Genomic DNA, 27,363 nt, shown 5'->3' on the forward strand with positions numbered 1-27,363 from the left:
AACAGGATACTGATTGTGGATGATCAGCCATGATCATAATGAATGGTGGTGCTGGCTCGAAGGGCCGAATGGCCTACTCCTGCACCTATTGTCCACTGCCTAAATCCACAGAGATCTCTTTGTTGTGTACAGCTGTTCAGAAATAACATTGACCCTGAACTTGTTTGACTCACTCTTTTGTATCTGATGCTCCCTTTGACCATCAAGTAAGGTGGAGAAATTATGCACTTTTGTCAGCTAAGTATCTTGGAAAATGAACTGGAAGTGGCTAAAAGAAATTGAGGAACAGATAGGCTATGGTCTATCAAAATGAAAGAATAGTCATGAGAGGTCAAATGGACTTCTCTTATTTTGATTCCACAAGTTTGCACAACATTGTGGGCTGAAGGGCCTGTTCTGTGCTGTACTGTTCTAAGTGCAGAGGCATGTATTATGTTTTTTTTTATTCCTGGTGACTTTTTCTTCCTTCGTGGAATGCAGCATCACTGGCTAAAACAGCATTTATCATTCAATCTAATTTGCCCAGAGAACATTTAAGTGTCAACTATATTACTGTGCATTTGGAGCCACATATAGGTCACACCAGCTAAGGACGGAGGACATTCTTGAGCCAGATGGATTTTTACAACAATCAAAAATGGTTAGCTTTTTATTCCGAATGCACCATGCGTTTGAACCCAGATTCAAACCAATGCACTCCAATAGCAAAAGCCTGGAGCTCTGGACTACCACTGCAGTGACATTGCCACTACGTCACCTGAGTCTATGATATAAGGAGCTGGTGCAGGATTCTTAAAAGCTCATAATACTGTACGATGTGGGAGAAAAGTAATTCATTCAACCCTCAAGTCTGCTCTACCATTCAATATGATCGTGGCTGATGTGATAGCCCTCAATTCCATTTGCTTGCATTTTTGCCACTCCCGATGATTCCCTCACAGATTATTGTTAGGCACTTCAAGAGTTTTCTTAAAAAAAAAAGACAGAAATTGCAGGTCTGGCAGCATCTGTTGAGAGAAATCAGAGTTTGAATTTCAGGTACTGTGACCCTCCCTCAGAATACAAGAGTTTTCTTAGCCATTTTCAAATGTGATAAATTATTTCAAGTATTTCATGTTTAAAGTACATTTCGGGGGAGTTTTTGGAGGTTGTGTAAAATATAAATTGTTTGTAACATTTTGCTTTAAGTTGGTAAATGACATGTTTAATTTGCAGATATACCAATGGTAGCTTACCCTCCGTTATTTGACAAAGGAATTCTTATTGAGGACATCATAGTTACTGAAGGAGGAACTAAAAATGCTGGTGTACACAGTCAGTATGAAGTAACTATGGTTACTATCGACTGTGGCTGCAACATTCCATTGCTCGAGATTGCCTTTGCTCAGGTCGGTATAATGTGGTATTCGGGTCGCATTTGAAAGAAGAATCAGTTTGTGTTGACTGAGATAATATTTTATGAATGTACATTCTTTTCAGAAAGCAATCAGTTGGCTCGGTGGTTGGTTTGTGACGCAGAGTGCTGCCAAAAGTGTGGGTTTAATTCTTGCGCTGGCTGAGGTTATTACGAAGGTCCTTCCTCTTCAATCTCACCCCTCACCTGAGGTGTAGTATTCCTCAGGTTAAACCATTACCTCTCATCTCTCTCTCTCTCTCTCTCTCTCTCTCTCTCTCTATACTAAGAGAGCTGCACTGTGATCCTCTGGGACTACATCAACTTTACTTTACCGTGGTAGATGTTGTCCCTCCTCCGGCTTCAAGCAACATCTAGCCTAAGCTGCCAAACTGTGTAACAGTTCCTGTAATTCTTAATATTTCCTTAAAATTTTTCATTGAAATCTTTCTCATTCTCTTTGATACCTGCCATGTATTTCTGTCCTCCTGCTCATAGTCTGTTCCTTGAATGTTTCCCTTTCTTATTACATGTAGATTATACATTTCCTGTTTCTGTTGGAACCAATAAAGCTGAACTCCTGGCTCTTAAATTTAGTCTTACTACATCCAAATTCCCCATGCTCATTAATTCTCAAAATCTCTCAATCCAGATTTCTGTCATTTCTCAACTTCACACCTGTCTCTTACTCTGCTCATATCCAAAGATTATTGTTCCAGAATAGACAATCTTTCCCTGTGACCCAAACTTCTTAACCTCACAAACTCAGAAATTCACCTTGAGACCTCACTGAACTCTCTCTACTCACTCTGTACACCCTGCAGGGAGGTAGAAACTGACTACAGTATGGCAGAGACACGTCCAGTAGGGATAGACATGACTAATGCTACCTCATAAACCACCTCAAGCTACGCGTCCATGAGGTTATTTTCTATTGAACTCGCAGTTTATAGAAGAAAGGATTTTATTGATGCTGTTTTGATGAACTCTAGTTTCTGTGAGATGTTCCTGCCAATATTCCACTGGGTTTACAGTGGAAAATTGGAAATAGTCACTTGGAAATGTGAATAAAATATCTTTTTTGGAATGATAATGTTTGTGATGGATGCTCTTTCAGCCTTTGGCTAATAACACAAAGGATGAGATAGTTTACAGAGGGAGCACTTGGCCTGAGGGGGCCATTTTAAGAGTTCAGAGAACACAAGCAGCATCTTCTCCAATTTCTGGTACCTTCGATATTCAGTTCTTTGGGAAAACTTTGAAAGGTAAGTGGTGAATGCTGAAACTGTGAGGGGATTTATTTGGAAACTTTGTTACAATCGTTTGTTTGCTGGAATTATTTTTTCATTCAAAGAAATCAGTGCGAGGCTTCTCAAAGTACAGGAATGATTGAGATTTTTCCAGTTGTGACAATTAATCTCTGGAAATCAGGGCACAGTGACCGATATGATCAATTAGCTGGTTGCAGTGGGGAATGTATCCTATAGATAAGTAGCCTGCTTTATTTGTGTTCAGGGGCTGTGTAATTGTAAATCTTTTAATTAAAAGTCTTATAATATTTTTGTTTAGATTTTGGGCTAATAAATTGTTAGCGGATCCAGATGATTTAAACACACCCTTGATTCAGAGAAGCTAATAGGATTTAAGCATTTCTGTTGGATTTCTGCAGCTCAGTTCAATGAAACTTTCATGTCTGAGTTTTCTCCTTACTGACCTGTTCTCTACACATCTATATCAGCCACAACTTAGCAAGGAGCACTGTCACCTCAGAGAAGATTATGAGTTCAAATCCCACTCCAGGCAGATTGCAGTTAGCTCTTACACACGAGTCTGAAGGACAGTCCCCACTCAGAATACTAATTTTCACAATTGTGCCATATAGTGACTGAGACCCTCTTCCCCTGAGATTACCTGTCTTCAATAGGGAGGTTACAGCACAGTTGGCAGGAGGGTTTGTAAACAGAGGGGCAGCTTCTTGAAAAAAGAATCAGAAGGTGAGATGAAGAGAGTTTCCATGCACTGAGTCAACATAGAACATTACAGCACAGTACAGTCCCTTCGGCCCTCGATGTTGTGCCGACCTGTCATACCGATCTGAAGCGCATCTAACCTACATTATTCCATGTACGTCCATATGCTTGTCCAATGATGACTTAAATGTGCCTAAAGTTGGCGAATCCACTACCATTGCAGGCAAAGCGTTCCATTCCCTTACTACTCTCTGAGTAAAGAAACTACCTCTGACATCTGTCCTATATCTTTCACCCCTCAATTTAAAGCTATGCACCCTCGTGCTCGCCGTCACCATCCTAGGAAAATGTCTCTCCCTATCCACCCTATCTAACCCTCTGATTATTTTATATGTTTCAATTAAGTCACCTCTCAACCTTCTTCTCGCTAATGAAAATAGCCTCAAGTCCCTCAGCCTTTCCTCGTAAGACCTTCCCTCCATACCAGGCAACATCCTAGTAAATCTCCTCTGCACCCTTTCCAAAGCTTCCACATCCTTCTTATAATGCGGTGACCAGAACTGTACACAATACTCCAAGTGCGGCCGCACCAGAGTTTTGTACAGCTTCACCATAAGCTCTTGGTTCCGGAACTCGATCCATCTATTAATAAAAGCTAAAACACTGTTGTTAACTGGATATTATATAGAAAAACCTGAAGGCCCGGTGGGAACAAATTCAATAGTAACTCTTAAAAGGGAATTGAATAAATACTTAAAGGGGGGAAAGTTTGAAAAGTTGTGTGTGGGAAAGTTGGATGAGTAGGAAAACTTGAATGGCTCTTTCAAGAAAATCTCACCTAGAAGTAACAGGCTGAATGACGTCCTTCTGGACTGTATTATTCAATTACATTATCATCAAAGCTTATTAATATTTTGACTTTTTCTATAATTTTTCCTAACATTTTATCTTTGAAGATTTGCCAGTTAATGTTACAGCCTTGGAAATGCAATATGCCTTAGAAACAATCCCTCAGATGGGGACAGTTTCTGTGATGAAAACAGGCAACTGTTCTGCTGCCCAGTGGACAGTGAGATGGCTCAGCAAGCCTGGCAATCAGCCCAAACTAAAGGTGAGGCACAGATTTCTGGCATAAGAAGCAATCCCCTAGATTCAAATCCCAACATATTTCAACTTGGCAATTAATCTTGTTGGCTTGACAGAAGAAGCAAAAGCTGGAACAGAATATTCTATTCCCTCTGCCAAACATTTTCTTACTTCTACATCAGCCATTGGGGTTTCATTCTGTCTTTCTTCAATCCTATATCTGCTAGTGGTTTCAGAAAAATGTTTGAGCCACACGTTCCAAAGCCCAGACCTTGACCAACTAGAAGATCAAGGGAAGTTATTTAAGTTGCAAGGGAATATTACTACCTGTAAGTTTCCGTCCAAGACACACTCAGTCCTGACTTGGCGCTATAATCAGAATTTCTTCAGCATCCCTGGAGTCCCAGGACTCCCTTCCTCACAGCATTGTCCCTACACTCCAAAGACTGTAGTGGTTCAAGAAGGCAGATCACCACCATTTCATTTCAACTGTGTATGAGCATTAACTGCTGTCCTAGCCAGTGTTACCCTCACCCTGAGAATGACTTAATTAAACAAAGCTGTAAATAATAATTATTTGTGGGACGTAGGGAGTAAAATTAGGTATGAGGAAAATGTGAATTTGGTGCTGCAAACTATCACAAGTTAACATGTGTATTTGTGCTGTGTTAAACAGATTAATGGTGTGAATGTTATTGGAGTCAATGCAACAGTAAAAGTTTACAATAAGCAGCGAGGAGGGCTGTTTAGTGAACATCTGATGGGTGATCTGTTCCGGACACCACACACACAGCCTCAGGTATGTACATGCAGCTCTGCCTTAAATGTATCTGTGAGTTACATGTGCTTACACACAGAAGAACAGGAGGGGGTCTCAGCTCCTCAGGATTACTGCCCCATCGCTGATCTGCTCTTCACTTTAATTTACACACCTTAGCTCTATAACTCTTCCTCAAAAATCTCTCAACCTCATTCTTGGAAGTTCCAGCTGAGCCCCAGACATCCACAGAGTTTTTGGGCAAGAGAGTTTTAGATTTTCACCACCCTTTATGTGAAAATGTATTTCTTAACATCTCCCATGAATGACCCAATTCCAATATCAGGGCTACCTCCACTCCCTGCATTGGTCTCTTCTCATTTAGCATTTTAAAAACTAAGATTACATTTACACATGTGTACATACTTAGCAACATTGTACGGATTCACACAGACCTGTGCATACCTCCGTACATCTATTCATTCCTATTCATACTTCTGCATGCAACACATGCACCTCTACATACCTAGATTGCCTGGAATTTCTTGCACACATCTTACACACTTTAAAGCACCTACTCACACCTGGAATGCATCTACAGACCTGGGCATATTCTCACAAACCTAAGCATACTTGTATACACCTACACACACTTAGAATCACGTGCACACATTTACACACACACACACGCACGCACACGCATGCACACGGATGCACGCGCATACACACACACACACACACACACACACACACGGATTTCGATACATCGATATATATCTACATGCACTTAGACACTCCTAGGCACACCTAAACATACGTACTCTTACATACACTTAGATACATTCAGATGAACACCCAGACACACCTGTATACATATGCAAACACTTGCTCACTCCTAGACACTATTGTACATTTACACACACCTGCATGCACCTAGACACATTGCACACATCTGTACACACCTGCATATGCTTAGGCCCCTGCATACATCTCGAAACACCCAGAGACACCCGCATGCACCTAGATATATGTACTTCTATATATCTGCATACACCTTGACCAACTTAGATACATGTGCATACATTCAAACATGTACACACACCTAGACACATCTGCAAACAATTAGATACGCCTGTATCTGCACACTCCTGTATATGCCAAGCCACACCCACATACACTTTGCCACACTTAGACACACCTACGTGCATCTAAACACACTGCACACAGGTGCATACACCTGGACACACCTGTTTACATCTGCATGTACCTGCATACACCCACATACACCTGCACACACCTGTTTACATCTGCATGTACCTGCATACACCCACATACACCTGCACACACCTGTATACATCTGCATGTACCTGCATACACCCACATAATCCTGCACACACCTGTATACATCTGCACATACTCATAAATACTTAATATTTTGCCAACAGACTATGAGCAGTCTGATTTCTTTAAATTGCTGGTAAGTGACAGGGCCGTTTAATTATACAAGAAGCATAGGTTACATGATACAGCGAAAGGTCACCTAACCAGTCAAAGGAGAGCACTTATGTCCTCAAAATGGGATCGATCTGAAATGTTTGCCCTCCTTTCACTGGCCTGATGGGATGATTCTGGGTGGGTTGAGAGGTGGACGTTGGCGATGTGGGGTGCCTGGGGGTGCAGGGGGTTTACACACCTCGTTCCTGCCTTGGTCTGATTGGCTGAAACTGTAATATCAGGACAGCAAGAACCCTCACCCCAAGGTTGTAGACCAGGTGGTAACGATGTGATTGGACAATCATTTTTGCCTGAGCAGGAGGCCTGTGCTAGCTATTTTTGGGCTGTTGGATCAGGCCCAGTTGCTAATCACATTTAAGATCACTGAACCACAGCTGGGACAGGCTAACTTCCATCGTTCCCACAATGTGTGTTCTTTTTAATAAACAGTGCTGCAGTTGGAGCTTCACACCAGAAGCATAGCCTAAATCTGTAAGGAGAATGCTCCATGGAAACTGAGCCAACCTGCAGCAACATGATACCTTAATCTTCCTTACAGGTAGAGGTTTTCATCAATGGTATTCCCAGTAACTGTTCTGGAAATTGTGGATATGAATGGAGTGCTGAGAAAACCCCTGCCATTTCACACATTACCCCAACAACAGGTAAATGCTAGAAATTCAGGTAGGTTTCTAAACCATTTCATCCATTTAAATCTAATGAATCTGTGAAAGTGCCTCAAATCATTCAGAGTAGACTTTTAAAACAGTGTTTGAAACAATGAGGCTGATAATTATCACTAACATCATTGTGGGAGAAATGGAACATGGTCAGGCCACTCAGCCCCTTGAGCATGTTCTGTCATTCAGTGAGAGTCTGGGTCATCTTCATCCTAGCACTATTTACCTCCCTTAATCCACTTACTGCGCAAAATTCTATCAACCTCAGGGTGAACATTTTCTCCTCATAGCCTCAACAGCTTTACTGGACAGTGAGTTTCAGATTTCTGCGATCCTTTCTGTGAAGAAACAATTCCTAACATCAGCCTTGAACAGCCTGGCTCCAATTTTATTCTGTACCAGCTAATCCTCGACATCACATCCCTGAGAAAATAAGCTCTCTCTCTCTCTCTCTCTCTCTCTAATTTCTTCATCATCTTAAAGCCGTCGATTAGACCATCATTTAATCTCCTAAACTTGAGAGAATACAAGCCTGGTCAATGTCACCTGTCTTAATCATTTAACTTTTTTAACCAAACTGTCATTCTGGTGAACCTTTGTCATACTCACTCCAAATTCACTGTGTTGTTCTTGAGGTACAGTGCCCAGAATTGAACATTGTCATTGTAGGTAGGTCTGACCAGACATAGAACCGTAGAAAATAGGAGCAGGAGTAGGGTACTCAGTCCTTTCAATCTGCTTAGCCACTCAATGTGATCGTGGTGATCCCCCAATCTACTACCCTGTTCCTGCTTTCTCCCAGTGCCCTTTGATCCCTTTAGCCCTAACAACTGTATCCGATTTCTATGTGAAATCATTCAATGTTTTGGCTTCAACTGCTTTTTATGGCAGACAGTTCCACAAACTCACCATTCTCTGGTTGAATAAATTTCTCCCCATCTCAGCCCTGAATGGTCTGCCTCATATCCTTCGACTGTAACCCCTGGTTCTGGACTCCTGGGTTATCATGAACATCTTTCCGATATTAACCTTGTCTAGTTCTATTAGAATTTTGTAGGTTTCTATAACATCTTCCCTCATTTTCCTAAATTCCACCACATACATTCCTAACCAACCCAGCCTCTCTTCATGAGTCAGACCTGCCTTCCAAGGAATCCGTCTGGTAAATCTTCGTTGCAGTTGGTTGGCTCACTGAGCTGGTTCATTGTTCCGCAGGTCTTTCCTTACCCTGCTGGGTAACATCATCGGTGCAGCCTCCGAAGAAGCGCTGTTGTGTTTTCCCGCCTGGTTTTTAAATCCTGGGGCTGTTGTGCCCGGTTATGTCACTTCTGGTTTTCCTTCACAATGGAGTGTACATAGAGTCTAGTTCTATGTTTATTGATGGCTTTCTTAATGGAGAACGAGGCTTCTAGAAATTCCCGAGCTTGTCTCTGCTTCACCTGTACCAGGATCCTGGTGCTTTCCCAATCAAACTGGTTGTTTTCCTTATCCATGTGCATAGACATGAGGGAATATGTGTTGTGTCTTTTTGTTGCTAGTTGATGTTCATGTACTCTTGTGGCTAATTTCCTTCCTGTTTGTCCAACATAATGTTTGTCACAGTCTTTGCAGGGGAACTTTCTATGACATTGGTCCTGTCCATAGTGGGAATAGATCTTTGTTTTGGATGAGCAGTTGGCATAGGGTTGATGGGGTTTGTGTGCTACTCTGATGCTCAATGGTTGTAGGAGTCTTGTAGTCAGTTCAGATGTGTTCTTGATGTACGGTAGTGTGATGAGTGTGTTAGCACATGTAGTATCTTCCTGTTGTCGCTTATGTGATAGAGATCTTCAGACCCAGTTTTTTGGGTATATATATACTCCACTGTGAAGGAAAACCAGAAGTGAGGTAACCCAGCTCAATGGACTCAGAATTTAAAAACCAGGGCGGGAAATCACAACAGCGCTTTATCGGAGCCTGCAATGATGATGTTACCCAGCAAGGTAACGAAACATCTGCGGAACAACCAACCCCAATACCCACAACCCGAGCTACAAATCTACTCCAAAACCTTAGAGACCTTCATTGCACTTCCTTCATAGCCAGAACATCCCTCCTCAGACTGAACCTGAACACAGTACACCAAATATGGTCTCATAAGGCCCTGTACAATTACGACAGGACATCCCTGCTCCTGCACATGTTTCCTATTGCTATGAAGGCCAAGATATCATTTGTTCTCTTCACTGCCTGCTGTACCTGCATGCTTACTTTCAGTGACTGGTTTACAAGGATGTTCTTATACAAAGAGAGTATAACTTTCGCCTCCTTCTATTTCAGTCTTCTCAAGACTACAGTTAACAATCTATTTGCTTTTGTTTTCATTCTATTTATGATGTATTCTCTCTCTCTTGAGATGATCTATCATGTTAAAGGTTGCAGAGGATACTGTCTGCCCAGTGCCCCCTGCTGCTCTGCGGGGTTGGAACAGATTACAAGATACTGGATGAGCTTGACTGGTTTGAGTAAATGCCTAGAACTCTGCTTCAAGGCGATAGTTTCACTTTTCATTTCGTGAGGCCATCATGCAGCCGACTTACCATGTCCTCGCGCTCCTTCTGGCTCTGTGCCTGAGACCACGGCTGAAATCTCATTGAAACTATCGTTTAGACATACAAGATGATCAGAGGATTAGATAGGGTGGACAGTGAGAGTCTTTTTCTGAAGATGATGACTTCAGCTTGTACAAGGGGGCTTAGCTACAATGGAGACGTGATAGATTTAAGACAGATGTCAGAGGCAGGTTCTTTACTCAGAGAGTGGTAAGGGCGTGGAATGTCCTGCCTGCCAATGTAGTTAACTCAGCCACATTAGGTACATTTAAACAGTCCTTGGATAAGCATATGGATAATGATGGGATAGTGTAGGGGGAGGGGCTTAGATTAGTTTGCAGGCCTGCGCAACATCGAGGGCCAAAGGTCCTGTTCTGCGCTGTGTTGTTCTATGGTCTATGTTCTATGTTCTGTGTTTGCTTTAACAGGATCCAGGACCGGTGGGACTGTTCTAACAATAACAGGCTTCAGATTTGCCAACAGTTCGATGACTGATACCACATGGGTTTCGATTGGAGGTACCCATTGTCCAATCACAGGGTTAACTGGTAAGAAAATATTCAAAGCGAATGAAGTTCATTCAATACTGAATAGAACAATGGGAGGGAGTAATTGTATTGACTTACCCTAGTTCTGAAGAAATTATACCAGACTTGAAGCATTTAACTCTGCTTCTCTCTCTACAGATGCTGCCAGACCTGGTGATTTTCTTTACAATTTTGCAAGACCTGAATTAAATCCTGTTTTTGTTTTCTGTGTTTTTGAGTTGTGGAAACAACGATAAAAGAGAGTCTATTGGAACAGCAGACACTCTGAGTGAGGAAGCAGATTTAAAAACAACTCAACACTCATTGAAAACCTCACGAGTTGGGCAGGGCCTCTACTAAATGTTCCAGGCTGCTAGAGAAATTCATAATGCAATGTTGTGTTTTGGGTTATCTATCGTATAGTAGGATACTTATTTTTAATTAAATTTTTAAAAGTTCTGTTCTTTCTATATTATGTAACAACACACAGCACCAACATGTATAAAGCATCTTTTAGGTAGAACATTAATGCATTTGAGTGACAGAATCAGACAAAAATGTGATACTAAACCACATACATACGTATTCAAAAGATTTGGTCAAAAAGTTTTAAGAAGCATCTTTAAAAAGGTGAAAGGAGGAGAGAAGGAATTCCAGAGCTTAAGGCACTAAAGATATTGCCATCAAAGGTGAAGCAAAGAAAGTTAGGGATTCACAACAAGGTAGAACTGGAGCAACTCAGAGATCAGAGAGAGTTTGAAGAAGTTACACAGATATATATCTCATCATGTAAATCCAAAGATATGGGTCTCTTTACATGATAAGTCATCAGGGTGTTATTTGGAGGGAAAATGCTTTCTTTTGCTGTTTGGATTTGATCAGTTGCATTCTTTATTATTTTCTCGTCAGATACCGAAATAACCTGTGCAATTGGAGCTGCCAGTAATACATCATCTCCCCTCATTGTTTACATCGCTGGGCTTGGCTTTGCAAACTATTCCAGCAACCAGGCATACACGTTTACCTTTCAGTTTGAGACGACGAGTGTATATCCATCTGCAGGCAGCACTGAAGGTACTGATTGTGGCGTAAATGAGCGGATATATAAATCACCATTATACATGAGGATGAGTGATAATGGGAACTGCAGATGCTGGAGAATCCAAGATAACAAAATGTGAGGCTGGATGAACACAGCAGGCTCAGCAGCATCTCAGGAGCACAAAAGCTGACGTTTTGGGCCTAGACCCTTCATCAGAGAGGGGGATGGGGTGAGGGTTCTGGAATAAATAGGGAGAGAGGGGAAGGCGGACCGAAGATGGAGAGAAAAGAAGATAGGTGGGGAGGTAGGGAGGGGATAGGTCAGTCCAGGGAAGACGGACAGGTCAAGGAGGTGGGATGAGGTTAGTAGGTAGGAGATGAAGGTGCGGCTTGAGGTGGGAGGAAGGGATGGGTGAGAGGAAGAACAGGTTAGGGAGGCAGAGACAGGTTGGACTGGTTTTGGGATGCTGTGGGTGGAGGGGAAGAGCTGGGCTGGTTGTGTGGTGCAGTGGGGGGAGGGGACAAACTGGGCTAGTTTTGGGATGCGGTGGGGAAGGGGAGATTTTGAAGCTGGTGAAGTCCACATTGATACCATTGGGCTGCAGGGTTCCCAAGCGGAATATGAGTTGCTGTTCCTGCAACCTTCGGGTGGCATCATTGTGGCAGTGCAGGAGGCCCATGATGGACATGTCATCTAAAGAATGGGAGGGGGAGTGGAAATGGTTTGCGACTGGGAGGTGCAGTTGTTTATTGCGAACTGAGCGGAGGTGTTCTGCAAAGCGGTCCCCAAGCCTCCGCTTGGTTTCCCTCTCCTCTCCAACTATCTTCTTTTCTCTCCATCTTCGGTCCGCCTCCCACTCTCTCCCTATTTATTCCAGTTCCCTCTCCCCATCCCTCTCTCTGATGAAGGGTCAAGGCCCGAAACATCAGCTTTTGTGCTCCTGAGATGCTGCTGGGCCTGCTGTGTTGATCCAGCCTCACATTTTATTATCTTATTATACATGAGGATGTTCTCTTTCAATTTCATTGACCAGAAGTTAAATCAATCATGATTAAATTGGAATTTCTGTCAGAGTAATAATCATTTGTATTAATGTCACTCTAACAGTTCAGAATATCTTGTACATTGTACTTATTTTGGATAAGAAGCAATGTGTCTAGCCACGGTAAATATAATCAAAGAGCTTCTGCTGTTTATAATAATGGATATTACTTGATGTAAAAAAAGGAATTAAAGGTATTTTTAACTCAGTAAATTTATGGACAACATAAGTTTGGACAAATGATGATCATTTATATTTGTTCCTACTTCATGGTACTGTAAGCAGCAAATTTAGAGCCCTGGGTGATCTAACAAATTTGCAGTAAAAGTTGCATGAAACTGTTGCTGTGCTAAGAGTTGATCAATGATTAAATGTTACCCAGCATATTTTTTAAATACTGCATTAATAATTTACCATACAGAGATGGAATCGTAGGTACACAGGATAGTGAAGAGGCATTTAGTACACTCCTCTTTATTGGCTAGTGCGTTGAGTACAGGATTTGGGAGGTCATGTTGCTGCTGTCCAGGACATTGGTTAAGCCACTTTTAGAGTATTGTGTTCAGTTCCCATCTCTGTCCCATATGAAAGACGTTGTTAAGCTTGAAAGAGCTCAGAAAAGATTTACAAGGGTGTCGCCAGGGTTGGAGGGTTTGAGCAATTGTCTGGGGCTATTTTCTGTGGAACGTCAGAGGCTGAGGCATGACCTTATAGAAGTTTATAAAATCATGAGAAGCATGGATAGAGTGTATAGTCAAGGTCTTTTCTCCAGGGGAGTCCAAAACTATAAATTAAAAGTGACAGAAGAAAAACTTGAGAGGGGCCAAAGGGACAATATTGAGCTGCCAGAGAAAGTGGTAGAAGCTGGTATAATTACAACAATTAAAAGGCATCTGGATGGGTACATGAATAGGAAGGGTTTCGAGGGATATGGGCCAAATGCTGGTAAATGGGACTCGATTTATTTAGGAGATCTGGTCAGCATGGATGGTTTGGACTGAAGGGTGGGTTTCCTTGCTGTTTATCTCAATGATGATATAGCAGGCTGCAAGCTGTTACTGTTATTTCTTCTGACTTTCTGTCAGACCATAGCAGGTGATAAAAAGGGTTTAAAATACATTTTTCCAGATGCTTTGGTATAGGATGTTGGATTTCTCAGGCATGAATTTGTTTTTACTTTAATTGATACTGCCCTTTCAACAGCATGTAGAGAGTAAATAATGATCAAACAGTACCCACTCCCACATTGCAAAATATGAATGTTTTACAGTTTGTTTCCTCTGCACTTGTAGAGTTGCTGTGAAGGAGTTTTGTTTCACTTTAATATTGTGAGTCATAGCCATGGAATCATACAGCACAAAAACAGACCCTGCAGTCTAACCAGTCCATGCTGACCATAAACCCAAACTGATCTAGTCCCACCTGCCTGCGCTTGGCTCATACCACTTCAAACATTGTTTGTTCATGAACTTATCTACATGTCTTTTAAACGTTATAACTGTACCCACATCCTCCACTTCCTCTGGAAGTTCATTCCACACATGAATCACTCTCTGTGTACAAAAATTGCCCACCATGTCATTTTTAAATCTTTCTTCTCTCACCTTAAAAATGTGCTCCCGACAGTGAAATCCCCCACCCTAGGGAAAAGACATTAGCCATTCACCTTTTAGATTTTATAAGGTTTCCCCTCAACCTCCTAAGCTCCACTGAACAAAATCTCAGCCTGTGCAACCTCTCCTTTATGACTCAGGGCTGCGATTCCCAACATCATTCCAGTTAATCTCTTCTGAACCATCTGTATTAATAATATCCTTCCCATAACAGGGTGACCACAACTGGACATAGTACACTAGAAGAGGCCTCACCTTGTATAACCCCAACATCAAGTCCCAACTCCAATACTCAAAGGTCTGAGCAATGAAGTCAATTGTGTGCAAACTTCAAAGAATTATGTACCTGGACCTCTAGGTCTCTCTGTTTGACAGCACTACCCAAGGCTCCACTTTTCAGTATAAATCCTGCTGTTATTTGTTTTACCAAAATGCAAGCCCTTGCATTTAGCCAAATTAAACTCCATTTGCAACTCGTCAGCCCATTGTCTCAATTGTTCCAGATCTTTTTGTAGTCTTAGGTAACCTCTTTCACTGCCCACTATTACTGCAACATCACCTTCCCCTTTCCCTCCCACCAAGTCCATGTTGGCTGTATTTGGAGCAACCCAGTCAGACCTGTTCTCCTACTCAGTCCCGGTGGTCCTCAAACTTTATTTCCATCAAGAGTCAATCCAGTCTCTGAAAGCAGTGCTTTCACAACATCCTCTGATTCAGTTGCAATCGCTGGGAATGCGATTGAAGGATGGTGTTGGCTCGCAAGCCAACATGCTTAGCACTGAGGTGCTAATCTCTCACAAGCACTTCCACTGGGTGGTACCTGCCTGTCATGATACTTGCCCAACACCAGACTCCGGAAGCAAACACTCCACTGTAGGCTAGGTTGCAGCAGGAAACAACAAAAACCTTTTCAGATGACCACAAAGTATCTATGAAGATGTCAACTATTCCCACGGACTCCTGCAAGTCCTTTGCTTGTGACTAACCAATATGGAGATGGCTTACCTCAGGAGGCAACAAATACCTGGAAAGACATAATCGAGAACGTGCAGAAGGAAAGTTGAGGACAAAACCTCCAAACAACCTTTCCCGTTTTTCAAGCACCATATGTGGCAGAATTTGCAGATTTTGTTCTGGATTTACCTGCCATTTCAGAAATATTTGAAGTGGAGTGGAATCCATTCTTGGTCTTAAGGTCTGCCAAATAAGGAGATTGGTCCACCCCAACATCTTTCTGCCAAAATGCATCAAAATATTAAGTTGCAAGCAACTTGTTTTGTTCTTACTGTTTGCCTCACTATCAAGTTTTATCAACAATCTTTTACATTCCATCCCTTTTTTTTTCAAAATCCATATCATTAATATAGAGGCTAAAAAGCAGTAGCCATTGCACAGATCCTTGGGGAACACCATTGTGGACCATCCTTCATTCCAAAAATAAACCATTTACCAGATTTGTTATTTTCTGTTCTTAGCCTTTCTTTTATTAGATTAGTTCTGATCCTCCTACACCATAAGCCACAATTTTGTTAACCAGCCTTGTAGTTGGAACTTTGTCAAACACTTATAGAACATAGAACATTACAGCACAGTACAGGCCCTTCGGCCCTTGATGTTGTGCCGATCTGTCATACCGATCTCAAGCCCATCTAACCTACATTATTCCATGTACGTCCATATGCTTGTCCAATGATGACTTAAATGTACCTAAAGTTGGCGAATCTACTACCGTTGCAGGCAAAGCATTCCATTCCTTTACTACTCTCTGAGTAAAAAAACTACCTCTGACATCTGTCCTATATCTTTCACCCCTCAATTTAAAGCTATGCCCCGTCGTGCTCGCCGTCACCATCCTCGGAAAAAGGCTCTCCCTATCCACCCTATCTAACCCTCTCATTATTTTATATGTTTCAATTAAGTCACCTCTCAATCTTCTTCTCTCTAATGAAAACAGCCTCAAGTCCCTCAGCCTTTCCTCGTAAGACCTTCCCTCCATACCAGGCAACATCCTAGTAAATCTCCTCTGCACCCTTTCCAAAGCTTCCACGTCCTTCTTATAATACGGTGACCAGAACTGTACACAATACTCCAAGTGCGGCCGCACCAGAGTTTTGTACAGCTTCAGCATAACCTCTCGGTTCCGGAACTCGATCCCTCTATTAATAAAAGCTAAATCACTGTATGCCTTCTTAACAGCCCTGTCAACCTGGGTGGCAACTTTCAAGGATCTGTGTACATGGACACCGAGACTCTCCGCTCATCTATACTGCTAAGAATCTTACCATTAGCCCTGTACTTTGCCTTCCGGTTACTCCTGCCAAAGTGCATCACCTCACACTTGTCTGCATTAAACTCCATTTGCCACCTCTCAGCCCAGCTCTGCAGCTTATCTATGTCTCTCTGCAACCTACAGCACCCTGCGTCACTATCCACAACTCCACCGACCTTAGTGTCGTCTGCAAATTTACTAACCCATCCTTCTACGCCCTCATCCAGGTCATTTATAAAAATGACAAACAGCAGTGGACCTAACACCGACCCTTGCGGTACACCACTAGTAACTGGTCTCCAGGGTGAACATTTCCCATCAACGACCACCCTCTGTCTTCTTTCAGCAAGCCAATTTCCGATCCAAACTGCTATATCTCCCACAATTCCATTCCTCCGCATTTTGTACAATAGCCTATTTTGGGGAACCTTATCGAATGCCTTGCTGAAATCCATATACACCACATCAACCGGTTTACTCTCATCTACCTGTTTGGTCACCTTCTCAAAGAACTCAATAAGGTTTGTGAGGCACGGCCTTCCCTTCACAAAACCGTGCTGACTATCCCTAATCAATTTATTCTTTTCCAGATGGTTATAAATCCTATAAGTCCCTCAGCCTTTCCTCATAAGACCTTCCCTCCATACCAGGCAACATCCTAGTAAATCTCCTCTGCACCCTTTCCAAAGCTTCCAAATCCTTCTTATAATGCGGTGACCAGAACTGTACACAATACTCCAAGTGCGGCCGCACCAGAGTTTTGTACAGCTGCAGCACAACCTCTTGGTTCCGGAACTCGATCCCTCTATTAATAAAAGCTAAAACACTTATGCCTTCTTAACAGCCCTGTCAACCTGGGTGGCTTCTTTAAAATCCAGTTTTATCATTCTCAGACAGATGAAATTATATGGGTTTGATGTCTAAATGAAGCCATTTCACTTCCTACAAGACTGGATGCTGGGGGACAGTGGAGACACAGTCTTAAATTTAGTGTCAGGTCATTCAGGGTGATGTCAGGAAACACTTCTTCATACAAAGGGCTGTGGGAATATTGGAACTCTTAGCCCTGAAAAGGTAATGAGGCTGGGAATTATGCAGTTTTTGAGAGAGATTATTGGATTTCCATTGGGTGGAGACGGATAGGAGCCAATGACAGCCAAAAACAGTTGAGGTGCAGGTCACCCAGGATTAAGTGGAATGATAGAACAGGCTTGAGGAGCTGAATACTCTTGTCCTGATCCTCATTTCTCTTCCTTATTCATGAATCTCCATTGGCCTTTAATTTGTGTTTTGGTCTTTAAGTTTGTGATCTTCTTGATTGCAATTTATATCTGTGTTCAGGAGGGACAATTCTGACCATATCTGGCTATGGATTTGTTCCTAATTCAACGGTTTTAATTGGAGGGAAGACCTGCCTTGAACTTACAGAAGGTCCTGTCAAGATGACATGCAGTACACCACCGGTGAGTGATTTCAGGGCATCTTACATGGTGGCAATTCGGTCTTGGAAGTGTTTAGTCATGAGAATGTTTAGTCAGCGGGGGTGCTGTGATAATTCATGCGCCTTCCAGGAGTTCTCCATTGAAATTAGGAGATGCATGAACATCACAATATTTCTGGACAGTTTTAGCATACAAATTACACATATCTCTTGTTGGTGCCAAAATCTACATTCTCATGTGTAATGAATAGCCTTGAAATTAGTGCAAGTGAAAAATTAACCATTTAAATGATTCTTACGATGTCAAGGCTATCTTGACACAGAAATTATCTCTCTTTAAATTTAAAAGGCTTTGCATTTCCTTCCCAATGGAGAATAACAGAGCTTTATCCAGATGTTTAGATATTGAGAGTCACTATGTAAAATTCGAAGATTATTATGTTTATGAGTTTTTTCATACTAGTTAAATACACAACTCATTTGTAACAAAATGACATGATGACATGGATAATTTTCTTTGAAAGCAAAGTGTGTTCTTTGAAATGCCTACTTGTAGATTAGAACCACAAATAGGCTTTAAAAATGTAAGAAGATTGCAATGACGACCGAGTGTGGAAGAAAATGAGACAACTCTAAAGGTAAATAATTCAGTTAGAAATAACAAATCTAAACAAGCTTTCTATTGGCCATTAACACTATTTTAACACAGCGTCTATAAAACGTGTAGCATGCTTAAAATAAATACACATTTATGATAAGGGAATTAAAGAAATGCTTGAAACATGGCAAACTATTTATAAAGCCAAATGACTTACAAATGATCAAATAGCTGAATCATGCATGCTGCACTAATTGCAAATTTGATGTCTGTGCTCATACTGGACTCATTTTCTCAGGTAAAACCTGCATTTAAATTTCAGTCTCAGTTCAATCCTTCAAATTATTTACCCTTTTGTGAAGACTCATTGAAGCATGCATTGCATACTGAATGCCTATGAAAAGCTCTAGTGAGAAATAATTATGAATTTGTTTCTGTTTGCCTGGCAGGCCCCAGTTGGGAAGTACAACATCTCAGTAATTGCAGCTGGAATATCCAACCCAGTTCCCTTCTCCTTCATTTACATTGATGCAAAGATTCCAGTAATTTCAGAAGTGATTCCAAGAACAAGCAGTGTGTCAGGTAAGCCGAAGTTTCAGAAAAAGAAAAATACTGCATATGATGGGAACTTCGAAATAAAAGCAGAAAATGATTAAAATTCTCAGCAGATCTGGCAGCATCTGTGGAGAAGGAAACACGAGTTAATGGGTGGAATCTTGTTGCAGAATTGAGGAGTCTCCCTTACCCCTGCAGAGCCAACCAAAGTTCCAGACTGCCTCTTCTCAGGATGTTACAGGCAAAATACAGTAGATGCTGGAAATATGAAATAAAAACAATGTGCTGGAAAATCTCAACAAGGACTGACACCATGTCTGGAGAGAAAAACGGAGTTAAGGTTTCGAGTCCAGTATGACTTTTCTTTGGAACTCATTTAAATGACAGATGCAGCTGGACCCATAGTTTATTTCCAGTATTTTCCATTTTCATTTTGATCTGTTTGTTGTGCAGGAATCTAAAATTTTCTGTTTTATCACCAGTAAACATCACGAAGTGAATAGTCCCTTGCTATAGCTCTGTGTCAGTTTCTGACCGTTACAAGGTAGACAAACAGGAGGCTGGAAAAACACGGTAAGCCGGGCTGCATCCGGAGGAAAGGGGCAGGCAACGTTTCGGGTATTACCCTCGTTTAGGACTGAATAATATTCTTGGTCCTGTTGGGAGATGTATAGGGCTATGTGCTGCCGAATCTTTCTCTTGGAAAGTGATTGCATCGGAGCAGTGTGATGGCAGTTTTTCATCACGGCTGGTTCCTGGGCTTGATGTTTACACGGACATGAACATAATAGCAGTAGAGAACAATAGATGGAAAATCATTGAAAAGATGTATGTCCAGTACTTCAGTCATCACAACCCCTTGAAGAGGAGGGTGATAAACTAAAATGTACTCTTTTGTTTCTCATCTGTGGCATGCTGAGCCAGAGAAAAATGTGAGTAGATGAACAAAAAGAACAAAGAACAACTTGTGGACAGTTCTGAAGATGAAGGAAGGAGGAGGAATTTCTGTTTCTGCTGGCGGCTTCAGCCTGAGGCTGCTCCTCTTCAGGCAAAAACACTTCAAGAACTCCATCAGAATGGAGTAATTTACCCATCATCAATAATAGTGAAAACTTCTGGACTCAAAATTTATAGGGGAGGTGGCACATCGGTACCTGCAAATCATTATCTGCAGGCTACACAAAGAAAATGGACAATAACAGGCATTTTGAACCACCTGTTAGTATTTTAGTTCTCAATAATTTCTAATTCCTTCTTCAAAAGATCGCATATTTTAGTAGCTGATCTCTGCCTTAATGAGGGCTTGCTTTTTTACAATAGCTTTCAGTAAATGTGAATGAAAATTTCCGTTTCCTGTTTCCCAAATGTAAGATCATCACTTATCAACTACAGCAGAATGTTTTCCTCAGGAAATAATGCACAGTGATCTGTAAGCTTTGAATATTTCAATATAAGAAAGGTCTTTTCCATTATCAGAATGTCTCTTTCTTCTGTCAATTAATTTTTGGAAAATGCAGTCTCATGCAAAAGACTTGTGGAAAAGCTTTTCTGATGAAGGGTCTAGGCCCGAAATGTTAGCTTTTGTGCTCCTAAGAGGCTGCTGGCCTGCTGTGTTCATCCAGCTTCACACTTTGTTATTGTGGAAATGCTGTGTTGGCTTTTCTTTCTCAGTCTCTGATATGGAGGTGCTGGCATTGGACTGGGATAGACAAAATCAGAAGTAACACAACACCACATCATAGGGTTTGTTTGAAATCACAAACTTTTGAAGCACTGCTTATTCATCAGGTGAAACTTGTAATTTCAAGTAAACCTGTTGGACTATAACCTGGTGTTGTGTGACTTCTGACTCAGTCTCTGAGGATTAATAATGTTATGTCATACTAACAGTCCCTAGCAATCACATTTGAGGTAGTTAGGCTTCTCAAACCCTGGCTCGATGTTGATACAAGCAACTCCTGTTGATGTTCGATTTTAAGCGTTTCTTAAGGCTCTCCTTAACTCTGTGGGGTCTACAGTTTTACCCCACATATGTTTACTGAAACAATCATTAAATGGAGAGTGCAACACATATTAATGCAGATTAATAACCTTTCAACATTTAAGATTGGCAAAATATAACTTGGAGTTAAGGGTGGATATTTTGAATCAAGTCATTCAGGTATGTTATTGCATACCTCTTCAGCAGTAGGGACTTGAACCAGGACCTTCTGACAGAGAGGTAGGGACACTAACACTGCACTGTGTCCTTCGACTTAAATTTTTCCATTTCCCTGGATAGTTTTCACTAGGTGCCAAAAGGTTCTGAATTTATATGTATTTAGCAACTCAAGACCAGGAATCCATGAGAAGTTATGGGCCATCAGTAACAGCAAAATTTCACATAAACAGAATCTACAATGTCATAGCCTGATATATTCCACAATCTACTGTTACCATCAAGCTAAAGGTCATCCTTGGTTCCATTAAGAATGTAAGAGGCCAAGTCAAAAGCAGTATCAGGCATACCTAATAATGAGCTAGTATCCTGGCGAAGCTACATCACAGGACTACCTTCACCCCTGACAACCTAAGTAAATGATAGACAGTGCTGAATGATTCTACAATCAATGGATGGCATGTATATCCTGTTACCCTGCCACATCCAATTGTGAATGGTGGTCGTCAACTAAACAACTGTCTGGAGGAAGAAGCTCCACGGAGATCCCCATCCTCAATTAAGAGAGAGTTCAATACATCAGTGCAAAAGATATGGCAGTGCTACTTGCAACAATGAATGTCCAATCCCTCTATACCACCACCACCACCCTCCGCCACACTTCCCACACCCACCAAGGATGGTCTGAGAGCTCTTGGTTTCTTCCTCAACCAGACGCCTGAAAAATCTCAAATCTTCTCCGCCTGGCTAAACTTTTCTCTTTAATTCATCTCACTTCTGACAAGTTAAAGGAGTGGTAATGGCCACCCACATTGATCCCAGTTATACCTGCCTATTTATGGGCTATGTGGAACAATCCTCGTCGCAGTCCTACACCGGCCCCCCTCCCACAATTGTTTATTCAGGACATTGGCAACTGTTTCGGTGCTACTTCATGCTCCCACCTGGACCTTGTAAAATTCATTCATTTTACCTCCAATTTCCCCTCTACAACTTTCACATCATCCATCTCTAACACTTCCTGTCCTTTCCTTGACCTCTCTATCTCCATTTTGAGAAATAAACGGTCCACTGCCATCCACTACAAAGCCACTGATTCCCACAGCTACCTTCACTATAGCTCTTCATATCCCATGCCCTGCAAGGATTCCACCCCATTCTCCCAGTTCCTTTGCCTACATTGTATCTGTTCAGACGATGTCACCTTCCAAAACAGTGCTGCTAACCAGGCTTCCTTCTTCCTTAACCATGGTTTCCCACCCACTGTGATTGACAGAGCCCTCAGCCACAACCGACCTATCACCTAAAATGAATGAATTTTACAAGGTCCAGGTGGGAGCATGAAGTAGCACCGAAACAGTTGCCAATGTCCTATCACCTATCACCTGTGCTTCTGCCCTTGCCCCTTCCATCACTCACAACAATGTGATCAGGATCCCTTGTCCTCACTTTTCATCCCACCAGCCTCTGCGCTCAAAGAATCAATCTCTGCCATTTCAGACAACTCCACCAGAAAGCCAACACCAAACACATCTTACCCCACTCCCCCATCTGCATTTTGCAGGCACCATTTCCTCTGGGGCATCCCACTCTATTCCCTAACCACCAACATTACCCCCACTTCCTATGGCATCTTTCCATGTAACCACAGAAAGTGCAACACCTGCCCCTTCAACTCCTTCCTGCTCACCATCCAAGGGCCTAAACAGTCTTTCCAGGTGAAGCAACATTTCACCTGCACCTTCTAATCCTGTGCATTGTATTCACTGCACCCAATGTGGTCTACTGTACTCTGGAGAAACCAAACACAGACTGGCTGACCACTTTTCAGAACACCTCCAATCCATGCATAAACGTGACCTTGACCTTCCTGTAGCCGGTCATTTTAACACAGTGTTCTGCTTGTGTGCTCACTTGCCTGCCCTCGGCATGCTGCAGTGCTCCAGCGATTCACAGCACAAACTGGAGGAACAACATCTCATAGATTGTAAGAACTGCTGATGCTGGAGTCGGAGATTGTGGATCTGGAGGAACACAGCAGGCCAGGCAGCACCAGAACAGCAGGAAAGCTGACGTTTTTGAAGAAGGGTCCCATCACGAAACATCAGCTTTCATGCTCCTCTGATGCTGCCTGGCCTGCTGTGTTTCTCCAGATCCACAATGTGTTATCTATGAACAACATCTCATCTTTAGATTAAGAACCTTACAACATTCTGGACTTAATAATAAGCTCAACACCTTCAGATTCTGATCCCACTCCCATTCCTTCCCTTTCTTTTGGCTTTACTTGTTGCATTGTCTGTCACCATGTCCTGCCTGCCACCCCCACCCTCAACTCCAATGGGACTATCTGTTGTTTGCTGTTTGCCAGTCAAACATACCGTTGTTCTGCCATTGCCACATCCAGGTCACTCAAACTGCACTATCAGCAGCCATTCTCTCCTAGCACACCATCTCCCCATCTATTAATGCTACCCACTCCACAATTCATATCGGTTCTGATGAAAAGTCAACTCGACTCGACACGTCAGCTTGCTTTCTCTCACGGATGCTGCCTGACCCGCTGTGATCTCCAGCACTTTTTCTTTTCAGTACAGATTCTAGCATCTGCAGTAAATTGCTCCCATTTGCACCAAGGTTCACCCAGAGCTGAGTAGATGATTGATTTCAGTCTCCTCCTGAGATCCACAGAATCACAGATACTAATCTCCAGCCAATTCAGTTCACTTCATGTGACTTGGAGTCAATGGAGATGACAAGAGCTATGGCCCTGACGAAATTCTGGCAATGACACTGAAGTCTTTTGCTTCAGAAGTAGTCACATTCCTAACCAAGCTGTTCTAGTACAAGTGATAATGGGAACTGCAGATGCTGGAGAATCCAAGATAATAAAGTATGAAGCTGGATGAACACAGCAGGCCAAGCAGCATCTCAGGAGCTCAAAAGCTGACGTTTCGGGCCTGGACCCTTCATCAGAGAGGGGGATGGGTTGAGGATTCTGGAATAAATAGGGAGAGAGGGGGAGGCGGACCGAAGATGGAGAGAAAAGAAGATAGTTGGAGAGGAGAGTATCGGTGGGCGGGTAGGGAGGGGTTGGTCAGTCCAGGGAAGACGGACAGGTCAAGGAGGTGGGATGAGGTTAGTAGGTAGGAGATGGAGGTATGGCAGGCCCCAAGATGACTGTCCATATTAAGCAGAGGTTCACCTGCACGTCTGCCAATGTGGTATACTGTATCCATTGTACCCGGTGTGCCTTCCTCTACATTGGGGAAACCAAGCGGAGGCTTGGGGACTGCTTTGCAGAACACCGCCGCTCGGTTTGCAATAAACAAGTGCACCTCCCAGTCGCGAACCATTTCAACTCCCCCTCCCATTCTTTAGATGACATGTCCATCATGGGCCTCCTGCAGTGCCACAATGATGTCACCCGAAGGTTGCAGGAACAGCAACTCATATTCCGCCTGGGAACCCTGCAGCCTAATGGTATCAATGTGGACTTCACCAGTTTCAAAATCTCCCCTTCCCCAACTGCATCCCTAAACCAGACATGTCCATCATGGGCCTCCTGCTGTGCCACAATGATGCCACCCGAAGGTTGCAGGAACAGCAACTCATATTCCGCCTGGGAACCCTGCAGCCTAATGGTATCAATGTGGACTTCACCAGTTTCAAAATCTCCCCTTTCCCAACTGCATCCCTAAACCAGACATGTCCATCATGCGCCTCCTGCAGTGCCACAATGATGCCACCCGAAGGTTGCAGGAACAGCAACTCATATGCCGCTTGGGAACCCTGCAGCCCAATGGTATCAATGTGGACTTCACCAGCTTCAAAATCGCCCCTTCCCCTACTGCATCCCAAAACCATCCCAGTTCGTCCCCTCCCCCCACTGCACCACACAACCAGCCCAGCTCTTCCCCTCCCAAAACCAGCCCAACCTGTCTCTGCCTCCCTAATCTGTTCTTTCTCTCACCCATCCCTTCCTCCCACCTCAAGCCGCACCTCCATCTCCTACCTACTAACCTCATCCCACCTCCTTGACCTGTCCGTCTTCCCTGGACTGACCTATCCCCTGCCTACCTCCCCACTTATACTCTCCTCTCCACCTATCTTCTTTTCTCTCCATCTTCGGTCTGCCTCCCCCTCTCTCCCTATTTATTCCAGAACCCTCACCCCATCCCCCTCTCTGATGAAGGGTCTAGGCCCGAAACGTCAGCTTTTGTGCTCCTGAGATGCTGCTTGGCCCGCTGTGTTCATCCAGCTTCACACTTTATTATCTATGTTCTAGTACAACTACAACATAACCATTTACACAACATCGAGGGCCGAAGGGCCTGTACTGTGCTGTAATGCTCTATGTTCTATGTACTCAACAATGTGAAACATTGCCCATATACACGCTGGGCACAAAAAGCACAATGAATCAAACAGCAGTGTAGTCATCAATAAAACAATGGATGGGGTGGGCAGCACAGTGGCTCAGTGGGCAGCACTGCTACCTCAGAGCACCAGGGACCTGGGTTCAATTCCAGCTTCAGGCAACTGTTTGTGTAGAGTTTCTCCCTGTGTCTGCATGAGTTTCCTCTGGGTGCTCCAGTTTCCTCCCATTGTCCAAACAAGTGCAGGTTAGGCGGATTGTCCATGCTGAATTGCTCATAGTGTCGTGTCTAGGAATGTGTAGGTTAAGTGGATTAGCCATGGGAAAATGCAGGGTTACAAGGATAGAGCAGTGGCAGTCAGTTTGAATGGGATGCTGGTCAAAGAGTCAGTGTGGACCTTTTGGGCCAAATGTACGGATTGTGCAGGTGATCAACAATGTTTCCAAACAGCACTTGCTCAGCAATAACCTGCTCACTGGCATGTCAATTTGAGTTCCATTGGAGCCTCTCAGTTCCTGAGCACATTGTAGCCTAAGTTCAAACATGGACAAAAGATGTGAATTCCAGAGGTGAAATGAGAGGGAGTATAGGAAAGGGCTTCTCTGGAGCTCTACATTCACATCCTAGTACCATGAGATCTGGCACCACGACGAAATAGCTCTTTATGCACAAGTTCATTAACTACTCTAACTCTTTACTCCATGGTTCCATATTTTCCTATGTTAAAGGCATTATATATACATGCTGTTAGTGGTGGATGGCAATGCTGTTTGAACATAACATACAGCTTGACTGATATTTTTATACTGTTGTGTGTAAAGTGAATTAATTATATGAAAATTGTTTCATAGGTGGTTCCAATCTGACAATCTATGGATCGGATTTCGGCAACAAATCTGAGGATAGTTTTGTAGTTATTGGGAATTCTGAGTGTGCGATTCTTCGATGGTCAACTACCAACATTATGTGTCGTCTGCCCAGTCTCCCTCCAGCAAATTACAGTATCTATGTACAAACTCATGTTGGGTATGAAGACCGAGAGTTTATGTTCCGTTGCATTAACTTTTCTGCACAAATTGCCCCGAATCAGTGTAGCTGCACAAAAACTAGCAGCATTTTCAGCGCAAATTGCATTCAGTGCAAATTTCTGCAATCTTTTGTATCAGTTTAAAAACATCATCATCCAAATCATCCTATCGCAGTCAGATTCCAAGATCAAACTAAAAGTTGCCCATTTACTATTGGTGCATCGTTCTGGGAAAATTCCAAACCAGGAACCTCCCCAGCCAATGGAACACTAACAAGATGAGTCCAGGATACAGATAGCCAGAGCAGAGGTGGGAGTGACTGCCCTTGATAACAAAGCAGCATTTAACTGTATGTGGCATCAAGCAGAACCAGCAACACTACAGTCAGTGAGGATCAGGTGACAACTGTTTGCTGGTTAGGCTCATACTTGCCACAAAGAAAGATGGTTGTGGCTGTTGGAGGTGAGTCATCTCAGCTCCGGGACATATCTGCAGGTATTCCTCGGGGTAGTGTACTGAGCCCAACCATCTTCAGCTGTTTCAGCAATGACCTTTCTTCATGATAAATTGCACAATGTTCAGCACCATGAAGCGGTCCATGTCCAAATGTAGCAAAACCTGGTCAGTATCCAAGTTTGGGCCGACAAGTGGCAATTCGGATTTACACCACCTGAGTGCCAGGCAATGATCACCTTCTCCAACAGGAGACAATCTAACCATTTACCCTTTTGATATTCATT

The 27,363-nt window shown here is 42.8% G+C and overlaps 1 protein-coding gene across 5 annotated transcripts in view; it reads left to right on the forward strand.

Annotated features, from left to right (window-relative positions):
• pkhd1l1.1 (PKHD1 like 1, tandem duplicate 1) overlaps positions 1-27,363 on the forward strand; it is a 267,609-nt gene that overhangs the window by 76,513 nt on the left and 163,733 nt on the right. For all 5 annotated transcript variants that reach the window (XM_059645764.1, XM_059645760.1, XM_059645761.1 and 2 more), the window contains exons 24-33: positions 1,216-1,388; positions 2,511-2,658; positions 4,320-4,474; positions 5,126-5,248; positions 7,260-7,365; positions 10,400-10,519; positions 11,408-11,572; positions 17,806-17,927; positions 18,953-19,085; positions 26,447-26,621. In XM_059645764.1, the coding sequence (XP_059501747.1) occupies positions 1,216-1,388; positions 2,511-2,658; positions 4,320-4,474; positions 5,126-5,248; positions 7,260-7,365; positions 10,400-10,519; positions 11,408-11,572; positions 17,806-17,927; positions 18,953-19,085; positions 26,447-26,621 (1,420 nt within the window). The remainder of the gene's footprint in view (positions 1-1,215; positions 1,389-2,510; positions 2,659-4,319; positions 4,475-5,125; positions 5,249-7,259; positions 7,366-10,399; positions 10,520-11,407; positions 11,573-17,805; positions 17,928-18,952; positions 19,086-26,446; positions 26,622-27,363) is intronic.

The sequence above is a fragment of the Stegostoma tigrinum genome, chromosome 5 (assembly GCF_030684315.1).
Source record: "Stegostoma tigrinum isolate sSteTig4 chromosome 5, sSteTig4.hap1, whole genome shotgun sequence".
Classification (NCBI taxonomy): domain Eukaryota; kingdom Metazoa; phylum Chordata; class Chondrichthyes; order Orectolobiformes; family Stegostomatidae; genus Stegostoma; species Stegostoma tigrinum.